This window comes from Euleptes europaea, chromosome 10 (genome assembly GCF_029931775.1).
Source record: "Euleptes europaea isolate rEulEur1 chromosome 10, rEulEur1.hap1, whole genome shotgun sequence".
Taxonomy (NCBI): domain Eukaryota; kingdom Metazoa; phylum Chordata; class Lepidosauria; order Squamata; family Sphaerodactylidae; genus Euleptes; species Euleptes europaea.
The window spans coordinates 79,295,810-79,317,766 of NC_079321.1; the positions used below are offsets into that span (position 1 = coordinate 79,295,810).

At 42.5% G+C, this 21,957-nt stretch overlaps 2 protein-coding genes across 2 annotated transcripts; both read right to left on the reverse strand.

Moving 5' to 3' along the window:
• Window positions 1–1,497: 1,497 nt before the first annotated feature.
• TAAR2 (trace amine associated receptor 2) lies at window positions 1,498–2,547 on the reverse strand. Its single transcript, XM_056856235.1, has one exon. The coding sequence runs from the start codon at window positions 2,530–2,532 to the stop codon at window positions 1,498–1,500; it is 1,035 nt and encodes a 344-aa protein (XP_056712213.1). The 5' UTR covers window positions 2,533–2,547.
• A 13,033-nt stretch (window positions 2,548–15,580) lies between these two features.
• TAAR1 (trace amine associated receptor 1) lies at window positions 15,581–16,588 on the reverse strand. Its single transcript, XM_056856762.1, has one exon. The coding sequence runs from the start codon at window positions 16,586–16,588 to the stop codon at window positions 15,581–15,583; it is 1,008 nt and encodes a 335-aa protein (XP_056712740.1).
• Between the last annotated feature and the right edge of the window lie 5,369 nt (window positions 16,589–21,957).

Genomic DNA, 21,957 nt, shown 5'->3' on the forward strand with positions numbered 1-21,957 from the left:
ATTCCTCTTTTCTGTCGGGGGTGGTGGTTGGAGTTTTTGTGTAAGTAGTGATCTGTGTGAGTTGGATCCAATTTACAACAACAGCAACACATATGGAGATTCTAGAAGCCAGTTAACACTAAGCTTCCCATCAAGCCAATAGATGAACCCTCTCTCACCTTTTTGGTGCCCCTAAAAATTTGTGACCCTGGGCTATCATTTAGATTTGCCTAGTGATCAAACTGGTGTTGGCAGAGAGATTAGTATCTACATAAGTCCCTCCAGCTGTTCGATTTATCTCCTCATCTTCTCCAAGGCCTGTGGCGTGCAAAATAAGTCACAATATCACAACCCCTTTGGTGCATTGAAAGCTTCAGAGAAGAGAGCACTGACATACCTGGAGACAGGGTTTCCAGCTCCAGTTTGGGAAATACCTGGAGATTTTGGGGGCAGAGCCTGAGGAGGGCAGGGTTTGGGGAGGGGAGAGACTTCAATGAGGCATAATGCCATTGAGTCCAACCCTCCAAAGTGGCCATATTTCTCCAGGTGAACTGATCTCTGTTGCCTGGAGATCAGCTGTAATAGCAGGAGATCTCCGGGTGCCAGCTGGAGTTTGGCAACCCTACCTGGAGTATATATTTCAAAATCCATTCCTGATGCTTCTCTCGGTTCTGGAATGTGAGCATCTGTGCCAAAAGGTTTTGGAGTAGAATCCAATAATTTCATTCCTTTAGGTCCTCTGTTCTCCAAGACAATTAAGTCTGATCTGAGAAACAAAGACTTTCACCTGTTAGCCATTGTGTGACACCTGCTACCTGCTTATGAACAATGAAGTGCTGTTTGAGTTGTTCATATCAGAAGAAAAGTAATACCAACAACTTGCCCTATGTTATACCATGACTGTGCAATTACTTTGAATGCTCGAGTAATAATTCATTATTATCCAGAAATGAAGACTACTTCTTTAACAAGAGGTGGTAGGAGGGAAGGCAGCATGGTATAGCCTGATGTCGTCAGATCTCAAAAAATAAGCACTTGGAAGGGAGACCACCACAGAAGACTGTGCAGATTAAGGCAACTGCAAACCACCTCTGCTTTCACTTGCCTTGAAATCCCCTTGCTAAGGTCATCCTAAGTCAGCTGCGACTTTACTCTTCACACGCACACTCATTCACTCACACACACGCACACACGCACACACAAAGAGGTGGTTGTGAGCTAATGATTAGAACTGGCTATGCATGGAACTGGCCTTCAAACCTCTTGAGCAGTTCAATAATCATGGCCTGTGACATCTCTCAGCTCTTGGTCACCTATCTGATAGATAGTTCTATCTTTTGTCCAAGGCTGATAAATAATACCACACCTCCATCTGCCAGAACTAGCCTACTATTCATTTTCTGACTTTCAGTCATAGGGAAACAGATTTCAATTTACATCAGCAAGTCTACACCAAACAAAAGATACCATTTATGCTGGAGAAGCCACTAAATGCCTTGGTGTGATAAATGAGTTAGTTTAATGATTTTCAGAAAACAGATTAGCAGTACAGAAATGATGATGGAATATTTTGCCTAAGAGGATATACCTAAGTGCTTTTTGAAACCATGGGTAGAAAAAGCCATATATTAATGGGTTGCAGGTGGAGTTAAAGTAGCCAAACCATGTTAAAACATCAAATAATATTGCAGGGGTTGAAAAACCTATAAATGGGTCAATTAAAATGACAAAGAAACATGGAAACCAACATAAAAGGAAAACCCCCATCACTATACTCAAGGTTTTGGCAGCTTTCCTATCTTTGCTTGTGGAAAACTCGCTTTGTTTATTATCACGGGAACTTTTTGGCTTGCTTTTCATGGCATTCAAATGCTTTCTGGATACATCAAAAATCTTTGCATAAATCCCAATCATCATACAGCTAGGAATAAAGAAGCCGAACGAGAACAGAACTGTTCCCCACAGCTTATTAAACATAACTGGACAGGAACTCGAACATGCAACTAAAGTTGCATAACCGTCTATGCCAGAAGCATAGACCTCCGAGAAAACCACTCCAAAAGCAAAAATGGCTGGTGCCAGCCAGCAAAGGGCTATCAATTGCCTAATCACAGGGACAGTGACTATGCATGAGTAATGCAGAGGATAACAGATGGCATAGAAACGATCAACAGCAATGGAGCACAGGTGGAAGATAGAAACCAAACACAGCATCAGGTCAAAGCTGTAGTGGACTTTGCAGAAGGTGATCCCAAAGTACCAGCAGTTTTCCACAGACCGGATCATGCTGTAGGGCATTATGAAGAAGCCCAGGAGAAAATCGGTGACTGCCATGGAGAGGATGAGGAAGTTAGTTGGGGAGTGCAGCGGTTTGAAATAGGAGATAGAGATTATGATGGCTAAATTCCCAAACACGGTGATGATGATGATTCCACTGATGGATATGTAGATGACTCTCTGGACAAGGGCTGACATGAGGTTTTCAGGACAGGATCCATTTCCAAATTGAGAGCAATCAATGACATCCTCAGAGGAGTTAAGGAAAGCCGTCATTCTAAATCTGAAAGGTATAATCATTAGCTTTAGATGCAGCTTGCGTAGGCACACTTTTTACAGCTCTCCGTCAACCGCAAGCCTGGAATTCTCATAAAGTACATTTTATATTTAGTCTGAAAACTATTTTCTGAAGAATGCTGCATGCCTGTAGAAAAGTACTTTCCATTGATTATTATTTATTTATCATAAATATAAACATGGGGACAATTGCTTACATGCAGCATTATTTAAAATAAAAGCCCCAAGGTCACAATCACACATCCCTATGAGGGAAAATGTGAAGGTTAGTTTAGAATCAATGAGAGTTGGACTAAAAGGGAAAACAAAGGGGTGAAGGAACGCTGACGCAGGGATAGTAGGGTTGCCAACTGCCAGGTAGTAGCAGGAGATCTCTTGTTAATTCAACTGATCTCCAACCGATAGAGATCAGATCACCTGGAGAAAAATGGCCGCTTTGGCCATTGGACTGTATGGCATTGAAGTCCCTCCCCTCCCCACACCCGCCCTCCTCAGGCTCTGTCTCAAAAATCTCCCGCCAGTGGCGAAGAGGGACCTGGCAACCCTAAGGAATAGCCATGTAGCCTGATCCTATGCTTACATATTCAGAAGCTGAGAAAAGGAGGCAAACTGTATGGGTTTGTGAAATAAACCACGAGCAAAAGAAACAAGAAGGGGGAGCACTGAAAAAGAACTGAAAGTTAAAGGAAATGAAATGAAGTGCTGTGTAATTTGTGAGAAGATACAGCCATATCATAGACTGAGACAGTGCGGCTGTGTTGTCTAATGTGCCTTTAGAATATGAGCAAGCCACTCCCATCCTTCTCCATCACTTTCTACTTCTCAATAAATTAGTTTGGTGTAGTGGTAGAGATGGGAAGGCCTGGAAAAAAAATGGAAAAATGGGGGGGGGGAACAGGTTTTTTCCCCGTGTTTTTCTGTTTTTTTCCAAAGCTGTTTTTTCCCCGGAAAAAATGCCTTTTGAAAAAACAGAAAAACACCTGTTCCCCCCCCCCAATTTTTCCGTTTTTTTTCCAGGCCTTCCCATCTCTATGTAGTGGTCACAATGTCAGACTGCTACCAGGGATACATGGGTCCAAATCCCCACTTGCCATGGCGCTCACAGGGTGGCCTTTGGCCAGGCGCTCTCTCTCAGGCTAAGCTACCTCACAGGCTGGTTGTGAAGATACAATTGAGGGATGGTGGTGGTATATGAACTATCCTGAGCTCCAGACAACAGTGATTAGTTCCTGTGGAGAAAATGGCTGCCTCGGAGCGTGGCGTGTATGGCATTACAGCCCACTGAAATTCCACCCCTCCCCAAACCCGACCCCCAAATCTCCCCAGAATTTCCCATCATAGAGCTGGCAACCCTATTGCTCCCTCTCCCTCATTTCCAGATAATATTCCGTCTCTGCTGAATATTGTACATTTTTGATTCAACAGAAGCTGGAGTTAGCACCCAAGTCATTTGCAATAAACAAGCAAGGCTCACAGATTCCTCTCTCACACACACCCTTCAGCCATACTGTGCATCGTTTCACGTGGGCCACATAGGTCCGTGGCAGCCCCTTTTATCCTCATGTTGATTTCAGATTTCCTCAAGCTGATCATATGAATATACTGAATTTATCCACGAGTCTCCTTTTGAGATGTCATCACCAATAGGCATTTTTTATGGTGGCATTCGAAAAGCCAGATCTGAGATTAATTTAGCCTGCTGTGGTACATGTGTATAACTGGCTCAGCACAGCCCCAAGTGAATGGATAGGCTAGGCTTTTCCCAGGCTACCATGGGCTTATGGTTGTGTGAGAGAAATAAGACAAAGCCCCACATCCCTGAGTTTTCTGAGCAAAACTTACTGAAATGAATGGGGACATGAATAGAAAAGTACTATTATGAAGCAAAATGGTCTTCTAGATTACATTCAACAGAGAAATAAGACAAAGCCCTACATTGCTGCCAACTTTCAACTCTATCAATCTGTTTCTGTACAATTCAGTATGCCAATAAAAGAAAAACAATCAAGTACAATCCATTATGAAGTTTTCTGAGCAAAATTCACTGAAATGAGTGGGGACATGAATAGAAAATTAATATTATGAAGCAAAATGGTCCTCTGGATTACATACGTCAAGAATTTACAGTAAAATATTGTTAATTAAGCTCCACTGAAATCTACCCAAATAATTTTGCCAAGAAAACAGAACCACTTTTTCTACACTTTTCCCCTTCTTTCTTCTCCTACCTCCTGCTGTTTACATAAAGTCATTAAAATTGTCCCGTTGAATTGGATGCCAGATCCAATCTTGCCTCCCGGTGCCCCTTTCTAAAATAAACTAGGATATAAGGATGCTGTGCTTTTATAGCGATGCATCTAGGTCTCGAGAGAATTTCAAGCACAAGAAAAGATGCAGACTAGATTTTTGCTTGTTTTGTTTTTCCAACTACAATCAAAGAAAGAGGCTGAAAGGATTGTGCTTTTAATATTTTTCATTGGTCACAGCTTTGGTACACAAACTGTGCTGAAGGAAACAATGTGTTACCGATAGGGTTGCCAGGTCCCTCTTCACCACTGGCCGGAGGTTTTTGGGGCAGAGCCTGAGGAGGGCAGGGTTTGGGGAGGAGAAGGACTTCAATGCCATAGAGTCCCATTGCCAAAGCTGCCATTTTCTCCAGGTGAACTGATTGCTATCGGCTGGAGATCAGCTGTTATAGCAGGAGATCTCCAGCTAGTACCTGGAGGTTGGCAGCCCTAGTTACCTACAATCCTCCTGTTAAGAACAGTAACCATTTTGTGTGAATACAGCAATGTACATAATTTTTAGCTTCAAGACAAGTGATTGGCTTCCAAGATTTTTTTGATGGTACATGTTCACATAAACTGAAACTGGAAAAACGAATTCATTGATCTGTTCACACAAAATGGTGACTGTGGATATCAAGAGGATTGTGAGTAGTATGATCCCCCCTTGGGCACAGTTTGAGCACCAAAACTGTAACTGAAAAGGCCTTTTGTCTTTCTGTTTTATATTGCTCTGACCTCTAGAGCCCAGGCCAACCTGATCTCATCAGATCTTGGAAGCTAAGCAGGGCCAGCCCTGGTCAGTACGTGGATGGGAGACCACCAAGGAATACCAGGGTTGCTATGCAGAGGCAAGTAATGGTAAACCACCTCTGTTCATCTGTTTCCTTTAAAACCCTCCCAAATCGCCATAAGTCAGCTGTGACTTTACACACACACACTTTTATAACACATCTTCAAGAATTCATAGAATCATAGAGTTGGAAGGGACCACCAGGGTCATCAAGTCCAACCCCTGCACAATGCAGGAAATTCACAACTACCCCGCCCCACTCCCCTAGTGACCAGAAGATGGCCAAGATGCCCTCCCTCTCATCATCTGCCTAAGGTCACAGAATCAGCATTGCTGACAGATGGCCATCTAACCTCTCCTTAAAAACCTCCAGGGAAGGAGAGCTTACCACATTCCAAGGAAGCCTGTTCCACTGAGGAACCGCTCTGTTAGAAAATTCTTCCTAATGTCTAGACGGAAACTCTTTTGATTTAATTTCAACCCGTTGGTTCTGGTCCGACCTTCTTGGGCAACAGAAAACAACTCAGCACCATCCTCTATATGACAACCCCTCATGTACTTGAACATGGTTATCATATCCCCTCTCAGTCTTCTCCTCTTCAGGCTAAACATACCCAGCTCCTTCAACCTTTCCTCATAGGACTTGGTCTCCAGACCCCTCACCATCCTTGTTGCCCTCCTCTGGACACGTTCCAGCTTGTCTACATCTTTCTTAAATTGTGGTGCCCAAAACTGAACACAGTACTATAGTTGAGGTTTAACCAGAGCAGAGCATGAATGGCTTTCTAAAATGTGAGCACGTAGTGGTAACTATGGATCAATAAGGGATTATTTATTTAAACGTATATAAACCTATAAAACTTATAAGTTTTCTGAGAATTTTGTTTCTTGTATGTATAGCTTTGACAACTTCATTTGCCCAAGATTTATTTATTATTTTTATTTGTAGTCCACCTTTCTCACTGGGAACCAAGGCGGATTACAAGTATGATCAAAACTTTCTGTTAATTAGTAAGCAGACTATAAAACATGATAAGTTTAGGCAATCAGTGAGTGGATTACAAGACATTATAACATACGCTGGGAGAAGGATAGGGATTGCAAACCTGTTAATTCTTCTAGACCTCTTTACAGCTTTTGACACCATCGATCATGGTATTTTTCTGGATAGCCTATCAGGACTGGGAGTGGGAGGCACTGTTTTGCAGTGGTTCTGGTCCTACCTCAAGGGTAGGCTTCAGAATGTGGTGCTGGGGGACTGCTTCTTTGCCTCTTGGCCTTTTGATTATGGTGTTCCCTTAGGTTCCATCTTGTCCCCCATGCTTTTCAGCATCTATGTAAAGCCACTGTGAGAGGTCATCTGGAGATTTGGGCTGAGCTGCCACCAATACGCAGATGATACTCAGCTCGATCTTGCACTACCAGCAGATCCCAGGGAGGCTGTGGAAACTGAAGAGGTACCTGGAGGCATTTCTGGAATGGATGAGGGCTAACAAGCTGTAACCTAATCCTTGCAAAACGGAGGTGCTACTGGCGGGGGGAGGGTCTGACCCAGGAAATGGGTTATCCTCTATCCTGGATGCAGTTGCCATCCCCCAAAGGAGCAGGTTCATAGCTTTGGGGTGCTCCTGGACTCGGGCCTTCCATCGGACAAACAGGTGGCAGCAGTGGCCAAGGGTGCCTTTCATAAGCTACAGCTGGAGAGCCAGCTGTGGCCCTTCCTGGGCAGAGAAGATCTTGCCGCTGCGGTGCATGCCCTGGTAACATGTTTATTAGATTACTGCAATGCACCTATGTGGGGCTGTCCTTTAACACTTTCTGGAAACTACAGGTGGTATAGAATGCTGCAACCAGAGTGCTGACTGAAGTGGGTTGTAGGGATCATATCACTCCAGTCTTGTTCCATCTACACTGGCTTCTGGTTTGCTTCTGGGCTCAATTCAAGGTGCTGGCATTGATTTTTAAAGCCCTGTATGACCTGGGACCAACATACCTTAAAGACTGCCGCCCCCTATACGAACCCACCCATACACTCCAGTCATCTTTGGAGGCCCTGTTTTGCTTGCCCCCACCATTCGAGGATAGATGAGTGGCAAACTAAGAAATGGCCTTCTTTGTCATGGTACCAAAACTTCGGAACTCCCTCCCCAGGGATATTTATTGGTCTTTCTCCAACAGGTGAAGACAGGGGGTATGATGGTTCTAGGAGGGAAGGCAGCATGACATAGCCTGATCTCATCAGATTTCCGAAGCTAAGCAGAGTTGGTACTTGGAAGGGAGACCTCCAAGGAAGACTCTGCAGAGGAAGGCAATGGCAAACCACCTCTGCTTAATGACTTGTTTTGAAAGCCCCTTGCTGGGGTTGCCATAAGTTGGATGCGACTTGGTGGCACTTTGCACACACACACACAATAACAGTTACTGGCTCTCCTTCTAGTGTTGTTTGCTTATGTGTTTTAATTGAATTATTTTATAATTTTTGCTGTATTTTAATTGTTTTAATGTTTTTATGTTCAGCAGTTTGTGGAACCATACTGGGTTGAAAGGTGGCATTAAATGTTTTAAATAAGTAAATTAAATTAAACATTTTAATCTAACAGCAAAGATTTCTAGTAACAAAATAATGCAGTGGGGATAAGATTGGAGAACATGGGAAAGAAAAGGGGGGGAATGGGACACAAGCAGTGGTGTATACAAAACCTCATTTTACTCCACAGTAGAGATGGCATTTATATTATTCATAAGTAGCTGTACACATCTGTGTGTGTGGTACCAAGGAATGTCTTGATTGATTAAAATAAAATCTCATAGTTAATGCAAAAATCATTTTGTGCTGGTGATAGTGAAGCCACCACTATTAGAGTGAATGGCTCTGATGAAAGGGAGCAGAAGGGAGAGTGACGTAAAGGATCAGAAGAACACGACAACACAAGATACAAGAACATGACTGTGATCACCACCACAACCTGAGATCTCTAGTTCACTAGTAATTAACTAAATAAATGGTTCCGTAGCATCATTTTAAATCTTCAAGAAAGTTAAACTTATAAGCTCATCCCTTTGTAAGACCATTTACAAAATAAAGGAGAATGCAGGTACCACCTGGGAACTGTTTAATGAGGTTGACAATTAGATGTGTTGATAGCAAATTTATGGCAAATGATGCTTTGAGGCATACTTGTCTACATTCTCATAGGTTAGCTAAACTATAATGGGATTAGGCAAAAAAAGCACAACACATTTCTCTCATTCTCTTCCAGTTTGTTATACTACTGGGTTTAAACAGAACCAAGAGATCTCATTAACACATCTCTGTTGTATTTTTCAGTCATAATGAGCAACCGCAGAACAACAAAGCTAATTAGGTACTAATGAAGCCAAACACTACTGCACTGTTACAAAGCGAGGTTCTCCCTTATGAGGCTATATATTTTGAAAATGGAAGATACGGATGCTCTTTGGGAAATGTCAAACTTTAATCAGGCACAAGAGGAAGGACTATTGATGTGTTATTTTGGGCCACACAATTAAACGGTGCGATAGCATCACACAATAGCACTAAGAGACACCACATCTCATTATGAACTATTAGGGAGAAACTTGAAAAAAGTACAACATAATAGTTTACAAAATAAAGAGGAATGAGAGAGAGAACATATAACAGAACAAATGATGAAAGAAAAGAGGATGGTTTATCAAAACTAGACAGGGAAAAGAACATTTAGGCAATTGTAGATAAGTGTAGAATGTGCTATCAAGTCACAGCCAACCCCAACCACAAGGCAAGAGTTGAGCTATAGAGTGCTTTGCCATTGCCTTCCTCTTCATAACAAACTCAATGTCTTCCATGGTGGGATCCCGTCCAAGTGCTCACAAGCCGATGAGTTCAGGCCAGACTGAGCTAGTCAGGCTGCTGCAGGCAATTGTACACATTAATATATATGTTTCTGATCCATAATAGGATTAGTCTTTGTTGGGCCTGAACTTTTATTTCCCACCCTTGCATAGATATAAAACTTCCATACCCAGTGACCTGCTTTGTTCCCAGTATCAATCTCCAAAGAAATCCTCTAATCCAATCTTTCAGAAGTAATTTTGGCAAGTTGCCAAGTGGCCTTCCTTTGAGGTTTGATGAAGATTGGGTCAGGGGGTCTGATTTTATGGGTCCCTAAAGGGGTTGGCCCCGCTCCATTTGCTTCTCTATGGAGGAGGGGGTCAACCCATTTGGGACCCCATAAAATCAGACCCCCTATCTCAAACCTTACCAAACTTTGGGGTTCATGTAAGGAGAGTCCCTTGCAGCTACACTGCAAATTTGGTGACTCTACCTTGAAAAATGCCCCCGCAGGGAGAATTTTAAAAATACTTACTTTTCAGTCTGTAATGGCCACATTCATACTTAAGAGTCATGGGGGAACTCAGTTTGCTGAGGATACCATGCAGAGAGAGAGGGATCCTTCTAAAAGGTATGAATAACTGTTTGCTTAAAATGCTCAATAGCATCTTTTATATACGGTTTACAGAATAACTGGCAGCGTAATTCATAGGCGTCTTACAAAGCATCCAGCTCAAGGAGTTCTGCATTCCTGCGGTAGCTTTGGGTGGCTGATGAAGATGGTGAAACAGGAACTTTTTACCAGGAGCCTGTTCTGCCCAACGGGACTTGTGCATAAGCGTTTAAACACTCTCTGCTTATAAATCAAATCAAATCAAATGACATTTATTGGCATATTCTCAGAAATATAGCATAGACCAGGGGTCGGCAAACTCATTAGTCAAAAGAGCCAAATATCAACAGTACAACGATTGAGATTTCTTTTGAGAGCCAAATTTCTTAAACTTAAACTATATAGGTAGGTACACTGTTTATTAACTTAATAAACTTTAATTAAAGTTTTAAGTCTTAATTAAACTATAGGTACACTGAATAAAACTTGATATCATACTTAATAGGATCTTATTTATTGATAAACATTAAATTGTAAGTCCCTGCCATTTCCGCCTCCCCGTCCTGAGTCCTCGTCTGGAGGTCTGGTCTACCGCCATAAAAGCCTATTGATAGACCTGGCCTCCGGCTGAGTCCCATTGGGAGTCCAGGTCTACCCATTGGCTTTCTTGGCAGTAGACCTGGCCTCTGGAGGCCCATAGAAGCCAATTGGTAGACCTGGACTCTGAAGGGGGACTTTTTCCCCTCCTCGGAGTCCAGGTCTACTGCCAAGAAAGCCAGTGGGTAGACACGGCCTCCCAATGGGACTCAGCCGGAGGCCAGGTCTACCAAAGGAAGCCCGCCCCGCCCAACAGCTGATAGGCGGGGGGGCCAGGAACCGCCGAGCCGCCCGCCCAGCAATCGCGCGGCTAGAGGGGAGGGGAGGCTTTAGCTTCCCAACCATTGAGGGCAAGGGAAAGGGGGATCTGGCCATTCTCCATGGCAGGGGGGGGGAGAGACAGCGCACCTGCTTGCCTGCTCTCTCGTGCTCGCTCTCTCTCTCTCTCTCTCTCAGGCGTGCCGGCTCCGCAGCCCGGTTGCTGGTGCGAGCAGGCGAGAGAGCAGGGGCTCCGAACCAAGTTCGGAGAGCTGCACTCAACGGGCCAAAGAGCCGCATGCAACTCGGGAGCTGCAATTTGCAGACCCCTGGCATAGACGGTACACAAGAATTCTCATTCCATACATTTCCCATATAGATATGATTTAAGCTTTGATCCTAGACTTGACAACTTCCGTCTCTTTGCTTATAATTTGAGCTGTGTAAAATTTGAGCTGTTTGTAGATTTCACGCGGCCAATTAGTATATGTGAATAGTGTATTTTTATTGAATTATTTTACAATGGAATGGTGATAATATAACAGTGACCATAAAAACACATATGTATATATTGAAGAATCCTTGTCTTTATAGATTCTACACAAGATTGTCTACACAAGATTGTTACATCTACTGTTGCCAAAAAGCTGTGTTTTTTCAAGTACTGTTCTACTTAGCAGCTGTTTGTTATATTTTGATACTACATTACTGGCAGAAAATACCGAAGACTTGAAATGACTACTGCTGAAAGTTAAAGGAGAAAGTGCTAAAGCAGGACTACAGCTGAACATCAAGAAGACAAAAGTAATGACTACAGAATTACTCAGCTTTAAGGTTGACAATGAGGAAATTGAAATTGTTCAAGACCTTCTATTCCTTGGCTCAATCATCAACCAAAACTGAGACTGCAGCCAAGAAATCAGAAGGAGATTGAGACTGGGAAGGGCAGCCATGAAGGAGCCATGAAGTGTAAGGATATGTCACTGGCAACCAAGATCAAGATATTTCATGCCATAGTATTCCCTATTACTATGTATGGGTGTGAAAGCTGGACAATGAAGAAAGCTGATAAAAAGAAAGTAGATTCCTTTGAAATGTGCTGTTGGAGGAGAGTGTTACAGATACCGTGGACTGCCAAAACAAAACCATGGGTTATAGATCAAATCAAGCCTGAACTGACCCTAGAAGCTAAAATGACTAAACTGAGGCTATTGTACTTTGGTCACATTATGGGAAGACAAGAGTCACTGGAAAAGACAATCATGCTGGGTATACCATACAGTAATTGTTAATGCACTGTACTGTACGGTATACCCATCTGGATCAGAGCACTGGAATATCCCCTGGAACGCACTAAAGCTAAATTTCTCAGGAAAATAATGGGCAGGCCCCACTGCGTACCATATGCAGCACTGCATTTGGAAACAGGTCAAATGCTACTTGAAACCAGAGCATGGCTTACTACTTTTAAATATTGGCTACTCCTCCACTTTAAGGCAGACTTCTCTTCTCTAATTCACCATATGCTCATGGAGTCTTATGCTTCCAATTGGCTCTCACACATTGAAAGCAAATTAAATCTATTGGCCTGAATTTTGATTCCCTACTCATGCTTTCTGACGTAGAAGCTTTCCAGATGATAAAACACAGACTTTTAGACATAGGCCTTCAGGATCGATATAGGGCTGCTAATAAAACCTGCTCGTCGCTAAACTTAGGGATACCTTTTGATGTCTACCAGCCTTCCCCATAACTATCTCACATGTATGATCCATCTCATCACAGAGCCATCTCCCTAGCTAGGTTTAATGTCATACCATCTGTGTTACTCGATGGAAGATTTAGGAAAATTCCCCAGTCAGACAGACTCTGTCCCTGTGGCAGTAATTGTGTTGAAACAGTTGTCCATGTTTTATTTTATTGTAGTTTCTATTCAGAAATTTGTAATGAACTATTAAGCCCTTTGCAAACATGTAGACTGAATGCTTCCGATTCCTGTAATGCTTCCTTTTTATTCCTTTCTATGATCTGGAGAAGGTAGCACAATTTTTAAAGATTGCTATAGAACGCCGCAAATCAGTTAAATAGATGGATGTATTAACTCACAACACTATCTTATGCAAGTGTCTTTTAACCATTTTTAGGTTATATCTCAAATATTTATATTTTTACATGCTACCATATGTATAGTGATTTTATGCCAATAAAGGATGATATGAATGGTGACAATCATGCTAGGAAAAGTTGAAGGCAGCAGGCAAAGAGGAAGACCCAACAAGAGATGGATTGACTTTATAAAGGAAACCGCAGCCCTCAGTTTGCAAGACGTGAGCAAGGCTGTTAAAGATAGGACATTTTGGAGGACATTGATTAATAGGGTTGCCCTGAGTCAGAAGCGCCTTGTCGGCACTTAACACACACAAATAATAATAATAACACCATGACACAGGTAATTGCATCTACACATTACAGTTCAATATGGGGTTGCCACTTTTGGTGATATCCCTTTGTCTTCCATAATGAGCAATTCTTCACAAATACACACAGAGGCTGGATATTGCTGGTTGAAACCAGTTTGGGGATTCTAAAAACATTGATTCTGCTTTGGGAGAACTGTTTCTGTCTCTAAAGCCTAATCAGCCTGTACCTCTGTAAATAAACAAATCATTAAGAAGACACTATCCACGCTTGTTTTTCCTGGGGAAACTGACCCTATGAAGGATGGATCCCCCAGACTTTCAGCAGCTCAGTAAACTCAATTATTCTGGTACCACAATTTCCTCTTCACCATAGTCATGTCATACAATCATAGAAGAATCATAGAATCATAGAGTTGGAAGGTCCCACCAGGGTGATCTAGTCCAACCCCCTACACAATGCAGGAAATTCACAACTTCCTCCCCCCCACACCCCCAGTGACCCCTACTCTATGCTCAGAAGATGGCCAAGATGCTCTCCCTCTCATGAGCTGCCTGTCATAGAATCAGCATTGCTGACAGATGGCCATCTAGCCTCTGCTTAAAAACCTCCAGGGAAGGAGAGCTTACCATCTCCCAAGGAAGCTTGTTCCACTGAGGAACCGCTCTAACTGTTAGAAAATTCTTCCTAATGTCTAGACAGAAACTCTTTTGATTTAATTTCAACCTGTTGGTTCTGGACCGACCTTCTGGGGCAACAGAAAACAACTCAGCACCATCTTCTATATGACAGCCCTTCAAATACTTGAAGATGGTTGTCATATCCCCTCTCAGTCTTCTCTTCTTCAGGCTAAACATACCCATCTTCTTCAACATTTCCCCATAAGACTTGGTCTCCAGGCCCCTCACCATCTTTGTTGTCCTCCACTGGACACGTTCCAGCTTGTCTACATCCTTCTTGAATTGCGGTGCCCAAAACTGAATTCAATACTCTAGGTGAGGTCTAACCAGAGCAGAGTAAAGCAATACCATCACTTCGCGTGATCTGGACACTATACTTCTGTTGATACAACCCAAGATCACATTTGCCTTTTCAGCTACTGCATCACACTGCTGACTCAAATCAAGCAGACACATTGCTTTTCTTAATAAATACATTTTATTGCTGTTGGCTAATGCACATATTAGTACTGGTGACTCCAAAAGTTACTTTACAAATTACATTTGTAGCAAAAGAGTTTTTATTTACTGAATGACAACTGATGACTTGCAGGTGGTTTGCCATTTTGTACCTCTGTGCAGAGACCATGGTATTCCTTGGTGGTCTCCCATCCAAATACTGTTTAGCTTCCAAGATCTGACAAGACTGGGCTGGCCTGGACTTACCTTTGCTCATATTCAGGACTATGTAACATCAGAGCTCTTAGGATTTGTCTGGGTTATAAACTTAGTCTAATATAACTGGGGTTCACAAAGACATACACAGAGAACCTTGAGAATGGCAAATGAATTAGAGATTTTACTAAGAACATCCAGAACCTTCATATTATCTTCAAGGATTAATGGAAGGAGCTATGATAGTAATCTGTGCTGCAGCTTTAGGGTCAAAGCTAGGTTAAACTGTACAGACCCAGGGACATATCCAATGATAAACTTCTCAGTAATACTTGAAATGATACCAACATACTCAGGATGATTACAAAGTTTAAACACATTTCAGATAAGTGGATATCTTTTTGCATAATCCAGTAAGTGTACTGCAGCATCTCTGCGCACTTCTTAGATTGCATAAGGTAGCCAATATAGGATACAATGCACATTCTCTGAGGAATATCCCAGAATTTTCCATCCAATCCCACAGAACCCTAAGGATTACACACTGCAACTGCTTGTAAATTCGATTTTTTTCTTTTTAGCCAGTTTGTACTCCAATCACAATTTTCAGCATTCCAGGGTCCTTGGGAAAATGCTGTATTTGGTGGGGTGGCTTCACTAAACTCCAAAAGCCACAAAAAGTAAGTATATTTGATGGCTGTGGAGTCAATGCAACACCCCCTGACAGATATATCATACCAAAGTATTGACAGAGATGCGTCCTTCCCCCTTGAAGAATTCCTGCAGTAACTAGGACTCTGGCACAACCTCTCTTCCATTGTAATGAGTGTACCTTTTTCACATTCCATGTTGAACAGAGTGGTCTCTGACAAAATACTGAGGAAGGGTCAGATTTCACTCCATAAACAGCTGTGTTCTGGATGAATCCTGCCGAAAAACTTTCCCCAATAAAATCATCTTCAGAGCTCTTCGGAACCACAGGTAAAAAAATGCGTAAACAATTGGGTTAAATGTCGAATTCAAGTAGCCAAACCAAACCATTGCATCAATGATTACAGGGGGTGTTGTATAATTCATAAAGGGATCAGTGGCCGTGCAGAAAAAGAACGGGAGCCAACAGATGAGGAAAACACCCATCACTGTACCTAAAGTCTTTGCTGCTTTTCTTTCTCTGCTGGGTGAAATATGATGCCTCACTTCAAATCTTATTTGTGTTTGGCTCATATCATCTCTAATGGATCTGGCCTGTCTTTGGGCTATAACATATATCTTCCCATAGACACACAACATGACAAATCCAGGGATGTAAAAAGAAACCATGGAGGCCACTATTCCTGAAGTTTCATTGAAGAAGACAAAGCAGCCTCCCACACAATAGATAAGCTTGTAAAATTTCTCTTCTGCTCCTATCATGTTTAGCCCCATAAAGATCATCCCAAAGCCAAATATTGCAGGGAATGCCCAACTTACGGAGATCATGATTAATATAACACAAGTATTTATTTTTGATTTGTATCTTAGCGGATCACAGACAGCATAGTAGCGATCAATAGAGATAAATGATAGATGGAATATTGAAGCTGTACTAAGCATAATGTCCATGCTGGTGTGAAGTTTGCAGAAGAAGTCTCCAAAATACCAACAGTTCTCAACTGATCTCACCATACTGTAAGGCATGACAAAACATCCCAGGAGAAAGTCCACAGTGGCCATGGAAAGGATGAGGAAATTAGTAGGGGTGTGAAGCTGCTTGAAGTGTGATATTGAGATGATAACAGTTAGATTGCCAGCTATGGTAGCAAGGATCACACACACCATGAAGACATACATGGAAACCCGGACATGAATTGACCAGCTGCTCTTTATGCAGGAGGCATTTATGGATTCACAGCACAACTGCATGCTTCTAAAAGACTTGGATTCATGCAAGCACATTCGCCTTAGTCTGATGGGTATTGCTTCTGCAATTCTTCTTTTACAGTCAAAACCGGAATTACTTGGTCAGTTGTTTCCCAATGAAGGCAAAGTATCTGCCAAGAGAGAAGTAGAACATTAATTTTATTTATTTATTTAAATTGTTTAGCATGCGACAGTGGGGACTGGAGCACAGCCGAAAGTTTGAAAATTGGTGTTGTCTTTTACCTGTTCCTTGCACAAAATGGTTGGGTCCACATTAGGGTTGCAAACCTCAAAGTGGGGCCTGGAATTCTCTCAGAATTACAGAATTACAACTGATCTCCAGACAATACGGATCAGTTCCTCAGGAGAAAATGGCAGCTTGGGAGGGTGAACTCTATGGCATCACATCCTTGCTGAGCTCACTTTGTTCCCCAAACTGCACCCTTTCCAGGCTCTGTCCCCAAATCTCTACGAATTTTCCAACCCAGAGATGGCAACTATAATCCACACCGACAATCTGGGCATGTCATGGCAGATACCATATACTATAACAGAAAATGTGCAATAACTAAAATTCTCATGATAACATAATGAATAAACACTTATAGTTTATACACACAGTGAAGTCTCTTGATTATCTGAACTTGCTGAATTACCCGGCTGATGATAACACTCGCTCTTAGGTCTTTAGCAACAGCCATCTGGCTGACACCGCTTTCCAGTGTTGTCCTTTCATATTTAGTATTAATTTTAAGTCTCCTTCTGGTAGTTTTCTGAATTATCTATATCTAATTATCTCTCAATGAGGGTAGATCAGGCTCTCTTTCAATTGGTTAATCACATACAATGTACAATTATTTATGTTCCTCAATTACAGAAATAAGTAATTGCATTAAACAAATAATATGTTCCTTCAGTTTCCTTTACTATATTTGAATGAACAAAAGAGAGGAATAATAAAATCAAGTAAGCAATTAACTAGATAAATTGTTTAGCTAAGATGTATTTCCAAATATTTTTCACTGTTAGTAAATTAAAATTGACTCATAGTAGGCAAAAAGATAACGAGGGACCCAGCCATCCTCCAAGTAGCCTTTGTCCAATTTCAGTGACCAAAGCAATGAGCCAAAAGCAAAGGTGGGGTATAAATATTTTAACAAACATTGCTCAGCAGAGTGACAGTATTCTATAACTTTTTAATATCTAATATAACATTAAGAGTTACCCACATGTCAGGAGATTTGGAGTGAAACATGAGTCATGAACATGCAGATGACACTCAGTTTTATTTCTACATTTCTGGTACGGCAGTGGAAATTCTGAATCAGTGCCTGGAACCAGTGCAGGGGAGAACTGGGGCTAATAAACTTAAGTTGAATGCATAAAGGCTAGATTGACTGTTAGTACCAATTTGTAGGACCATGGAGGTGGTTTCTAACTGCTATTGTAGGGAGTTACAGCTTGGGAGTACTCTAAGATCTTACCATAGTGATCCTTGCCTGATTAGATTACTGTGATGACACTGGGCCGCCTTTCAAAAACATTTGGAAAATTCAACAGGTGGAAAATGGCAAGGTTGAAAACCGAGGAACACTGACATGAGCACATTTTTCCAGTGCTCAAAGATCTACATTGGCTTCTGGGTTTGTTTGTTTGTTGACGTTTAGAGTTCTAAATGGTCTGGAGCCACTACCTAAAGGATGGTTGTTTCCCATACAATCATAATTAGAGGAATTTCTCTGTGTCCATCAGTACTGCTGAACAGGAACGGGTCTGAATTGACTGAAGTGTTGGTGGGAGTGATCCTAAGCATATCCATTTGGAAGTAAGTCCCATTTTATTTCATGATGCTTACTCCCAGGTAAGTGTTCTTAGGATTGCAACCAATATCACTTTCTTAGTGAATTGTATATGAGCGTGGTGACCGATAGACTTAACCTAGCTCACAGGGTTGTTGCTAGCACAAAGTGGAGTATAATGAATGGTGTAAGCTGCCTTGAGTTCCTTGGAGGAGAAGGAGTTTTCATTCATTCATTCAAAACTTTACTGGCATAGAGAGAAGAAGAGTAGGTTTTTATACCCCAGTTTTCTCTATCTTAAGGAGTCTCCAAGAAGCTTACAATCGCCTACCTCTCCCCACAACAGACATCTTGTGAGGTAGGTGGGGCTGAGAGAGAACAGAGAGAACTGTGACTAGCCCAAGGTCATCCAGCAGGCTTCATGTGGAGGAGTGGGGAATCAAACCCGGTTCTCCAGATTAGAGTCCGCCGCTCTTAACCACTCTTAACCACTAGTGACTACACCATGCTGGAGTGAGATGAAAATGTACTAAATAAATAATAAATGCTGCTTCATTATCAGCTAAATAAATAAATAAATAAATGCTGCTTCATTTCTGCTATGCATGTTGCGTATGGCTCATTCATTTTACTTTCTGAGCAAAGTGTCAGGTGCTTTCAGAAGATATATGTTGCTATAAAGCTCTGCCTGTTATCACTTCTGCATTTTATAGGTGTGGGTTGCAGAATCCCCGACATTTATCATTGCTGTTGCTATTGAAGCACTGTGTTTTTCTTTATTACTATGACACTGCATGTTTTTCCCCCCACTATGACAAGAAGGAAACATGGATGAGGAACCAAGCAGCCAATGTGGATGAACAAAGAACTCCATGATGAGCTAAGGGAGAAAAAGGAAATGTTCAAGAAAGGGAGGCAAGGACATACCTCTAAAGAAAAGTATCTGTGGGTTGCTAGGTACTGTAGGTTAGCCATCAGAAAGACCAAAGCTCAAAGTGAGCTGATGCTGGCCAGGGAGGCTCGTGGCAACAAGAAAAGTGTTTTTTTAGATATGTGAGGAGCAAATGCAAGGGAAAAGAGGCCATAGGCCCATTGTTGGATGAAAATGGAGAAACACTGACAGAAGACAGAGAGAAAGCAGAAAGGCTCAATGCTTATTTTGCCTCAGTTTTTCTCCTGAAAAAGAGAATGGGATCATCTAGAGATGATAGTAGGCAGGCCACAGCATCTGGGCTGCTGGTTGACATTAACAGAGAGGTAGTTGAGAAGCACCTGGCTGCATTGGATTGGACAAATCACCTGGGCCAGATGGTATGCACCTGAGAGTGCTTAAAGAACTTTGTAGAGAGTTTGCAGAGCCTTTGTCCATCATCTTCCAGACCTCTTGGAGGACAGGAGATGTGCCACAAGATTGGAGGAGGGCAAACGCTATCCGAATTTTCAAAAAAGGGAGGAAGTATAGTGTCCAGATCACATGAAGTGATGATATCGCTTTACTCTGCTCTGGTTAGACCTCACCTGGAGTATTGAGTTCAGTTTTGGGCACCGCAATTTAAGAAAGACTTAAGATTTAAGAAAATTTAAGAAAAATTTAAGCTAGAACGTGTCCAGGGGAGGGCAACAAAGATGGTGAGGGGTCTGGAGACCAAGTCCTATGAGGAAAGGTTGAAGGAGCTGGGTATGTTTAGCCTGAAGAGGAGAAGACTGAGAGGGGATATGATAACCATCTTCAAGGACTTAAAGGATGATGCCGAGTTGTTTTCTGTTGCCCCAGAAGGTCGGACCAGAACCAACGGGTTAAAATTAAATCAAAAGAGTTTCCATCTAGATATTAGGAAGAATTTTCTAACATTGGTTCTTGTAGGTTATCCGGGCTGTGTAACCATGGTCTTGGTATTTTCTTTCCTGACGTTTCACCAGCAGCTGTGGCAGGCATCTTCAGAGGAGTGCCTGCCACAGCTGCTGGTGAAACGTCAGGAAAGAAAAATACCAAGACCACGGTTACACAGCCTGGATAACCTACAAGAACCAATGAACTCTGACCGTGAAAGCCTCCGACAATAATTGTCTAACAGTTAGAGCGGTTCCCCAGTGGAACAGGCTTCTTCGGGAGGTGGTAAGTGCTCCTTCCCTGGAGGTTTTTAAGCAGAGGCTAGATGGACATCTGTCAGCAATGCTGATTCTATGACCTTAGGCAGTTCATGTGAGGGAGGGCATCTTGGTCATCTTCTGGGCATGGAGTAGGGGTCGCTGGGTGTGGGGGAGGTAGTTGTGAAATTCCTGCATTGTGCAGGAGGTTGGACTAGATGACCCTGGTGGTTCCTTCCAGCTCTATGATTCTATGAAGGATGACCCAGGAAACTACAAGCTAGTTTGACCTCTATTCCAGAGCAGATACTGGAGCAGATAGGTGAGCATCTGAAGGACAACTTGGCGATCTGGGGAAGTCAGAATGGATTTGTCCCCAATAGGTCCTGCCTATTTCCTTCTTTAATTGAATGACGAGCTTACTGGATCAAGGAAATGTGGTTGATGTTGTTTACCTGGATTTCAATAAGGCTTTTGACAGGGTTCCCCATGATGGGTAAACTAGAGCACTGGACCCTAGGATAATTAGGTGGATAGAGAACTGGTTGCAGAACCGCACACAAAGAGTAGTTGTCAATGGCATTTCATCTGAATGGAGGGAGGTGTCCAGTGGGATGCCACAGGGTTTGGTTCTTGGCCCCGTACTTTTCAATATTTTTATAAATGATCTGGATGGGGGTGTGGAGGGACTACTAGCTAAATTTGCAGATGACACCAAATTGGGAGGAGCAATGAACAAACCAGAAATAGAGTTAGAATTCAACAAGATCTGAACACACTGGAAAATTGGGAGGATGTGAACAGGATGCAACTGAATAAAGATAAGTGCCGAGTTCTACATCTGGGTAACATCTAAGTAACAGAAATTAGGGATGTGCATACTGGATGGGGTACGGGTGGATCATAAGTTAAATATGAATAGCCAGTGTGATGCAGCGACAAAAAAGCTAATGCGATCTTGGGGTGCATCAAGAGAGGCATAACATCCAAATCACAAGATGTCACAGTTCCGCTGTACACTGCATTAGTCAGGCCACACCTGTAGTACTGCGTGCAGTTCTGGAGGCCTCGCTTCAAATAGGATGTGGACAGAAACGAGCAGGTGCAAAAGAAAGCGACGAGGATGATCAGGGACCTGGAGACCAAGCCCTATGAGGAAAGGCTGAGGGAGCTGGGAATGTTTAATCTGGAGAAGAGGAGGTTGAGTGGGGACATGATTGCCCTCTTTAGATATTTGAAGGGCTGTCACTTAGAGGAGGGCAGGCAGCTGTTCCTGTTGGCAGCAAAGGATAGGACTCACAATAATGAGTTTAAATTGTGGGAGGAAAGGTACCAGCTGGATAGTAGGAAAATATTTTTACAGTAAGAGTTGTTCAACAGTAGAATCAGCTACCTAGGGAGGTGGTGAGCTCCCCATCACTGGCAGTCTTTAAGCAGAGGCTGGACAAGCACTTGTCGGGGATGCTCTAGGCTGATCCTGCATTA

Bases quoted from the DNA above. Each gene is read 5' to 3' on its own strand.
- TAAR2 (XM_056856235.1), bottom strand. From the start codon at position 2,532: ATGACGGCTTTCCTTAACTCCTCTGAGGATGTCATTGATTGCTCTCAA.
- TAAR1 (XM_056856762.1), bottom strand. From the start codon at position 16,588: ATGCAGTTGTGCTGTGAATCCATAAATGCCTCCTGCATAAAGAGCAGC.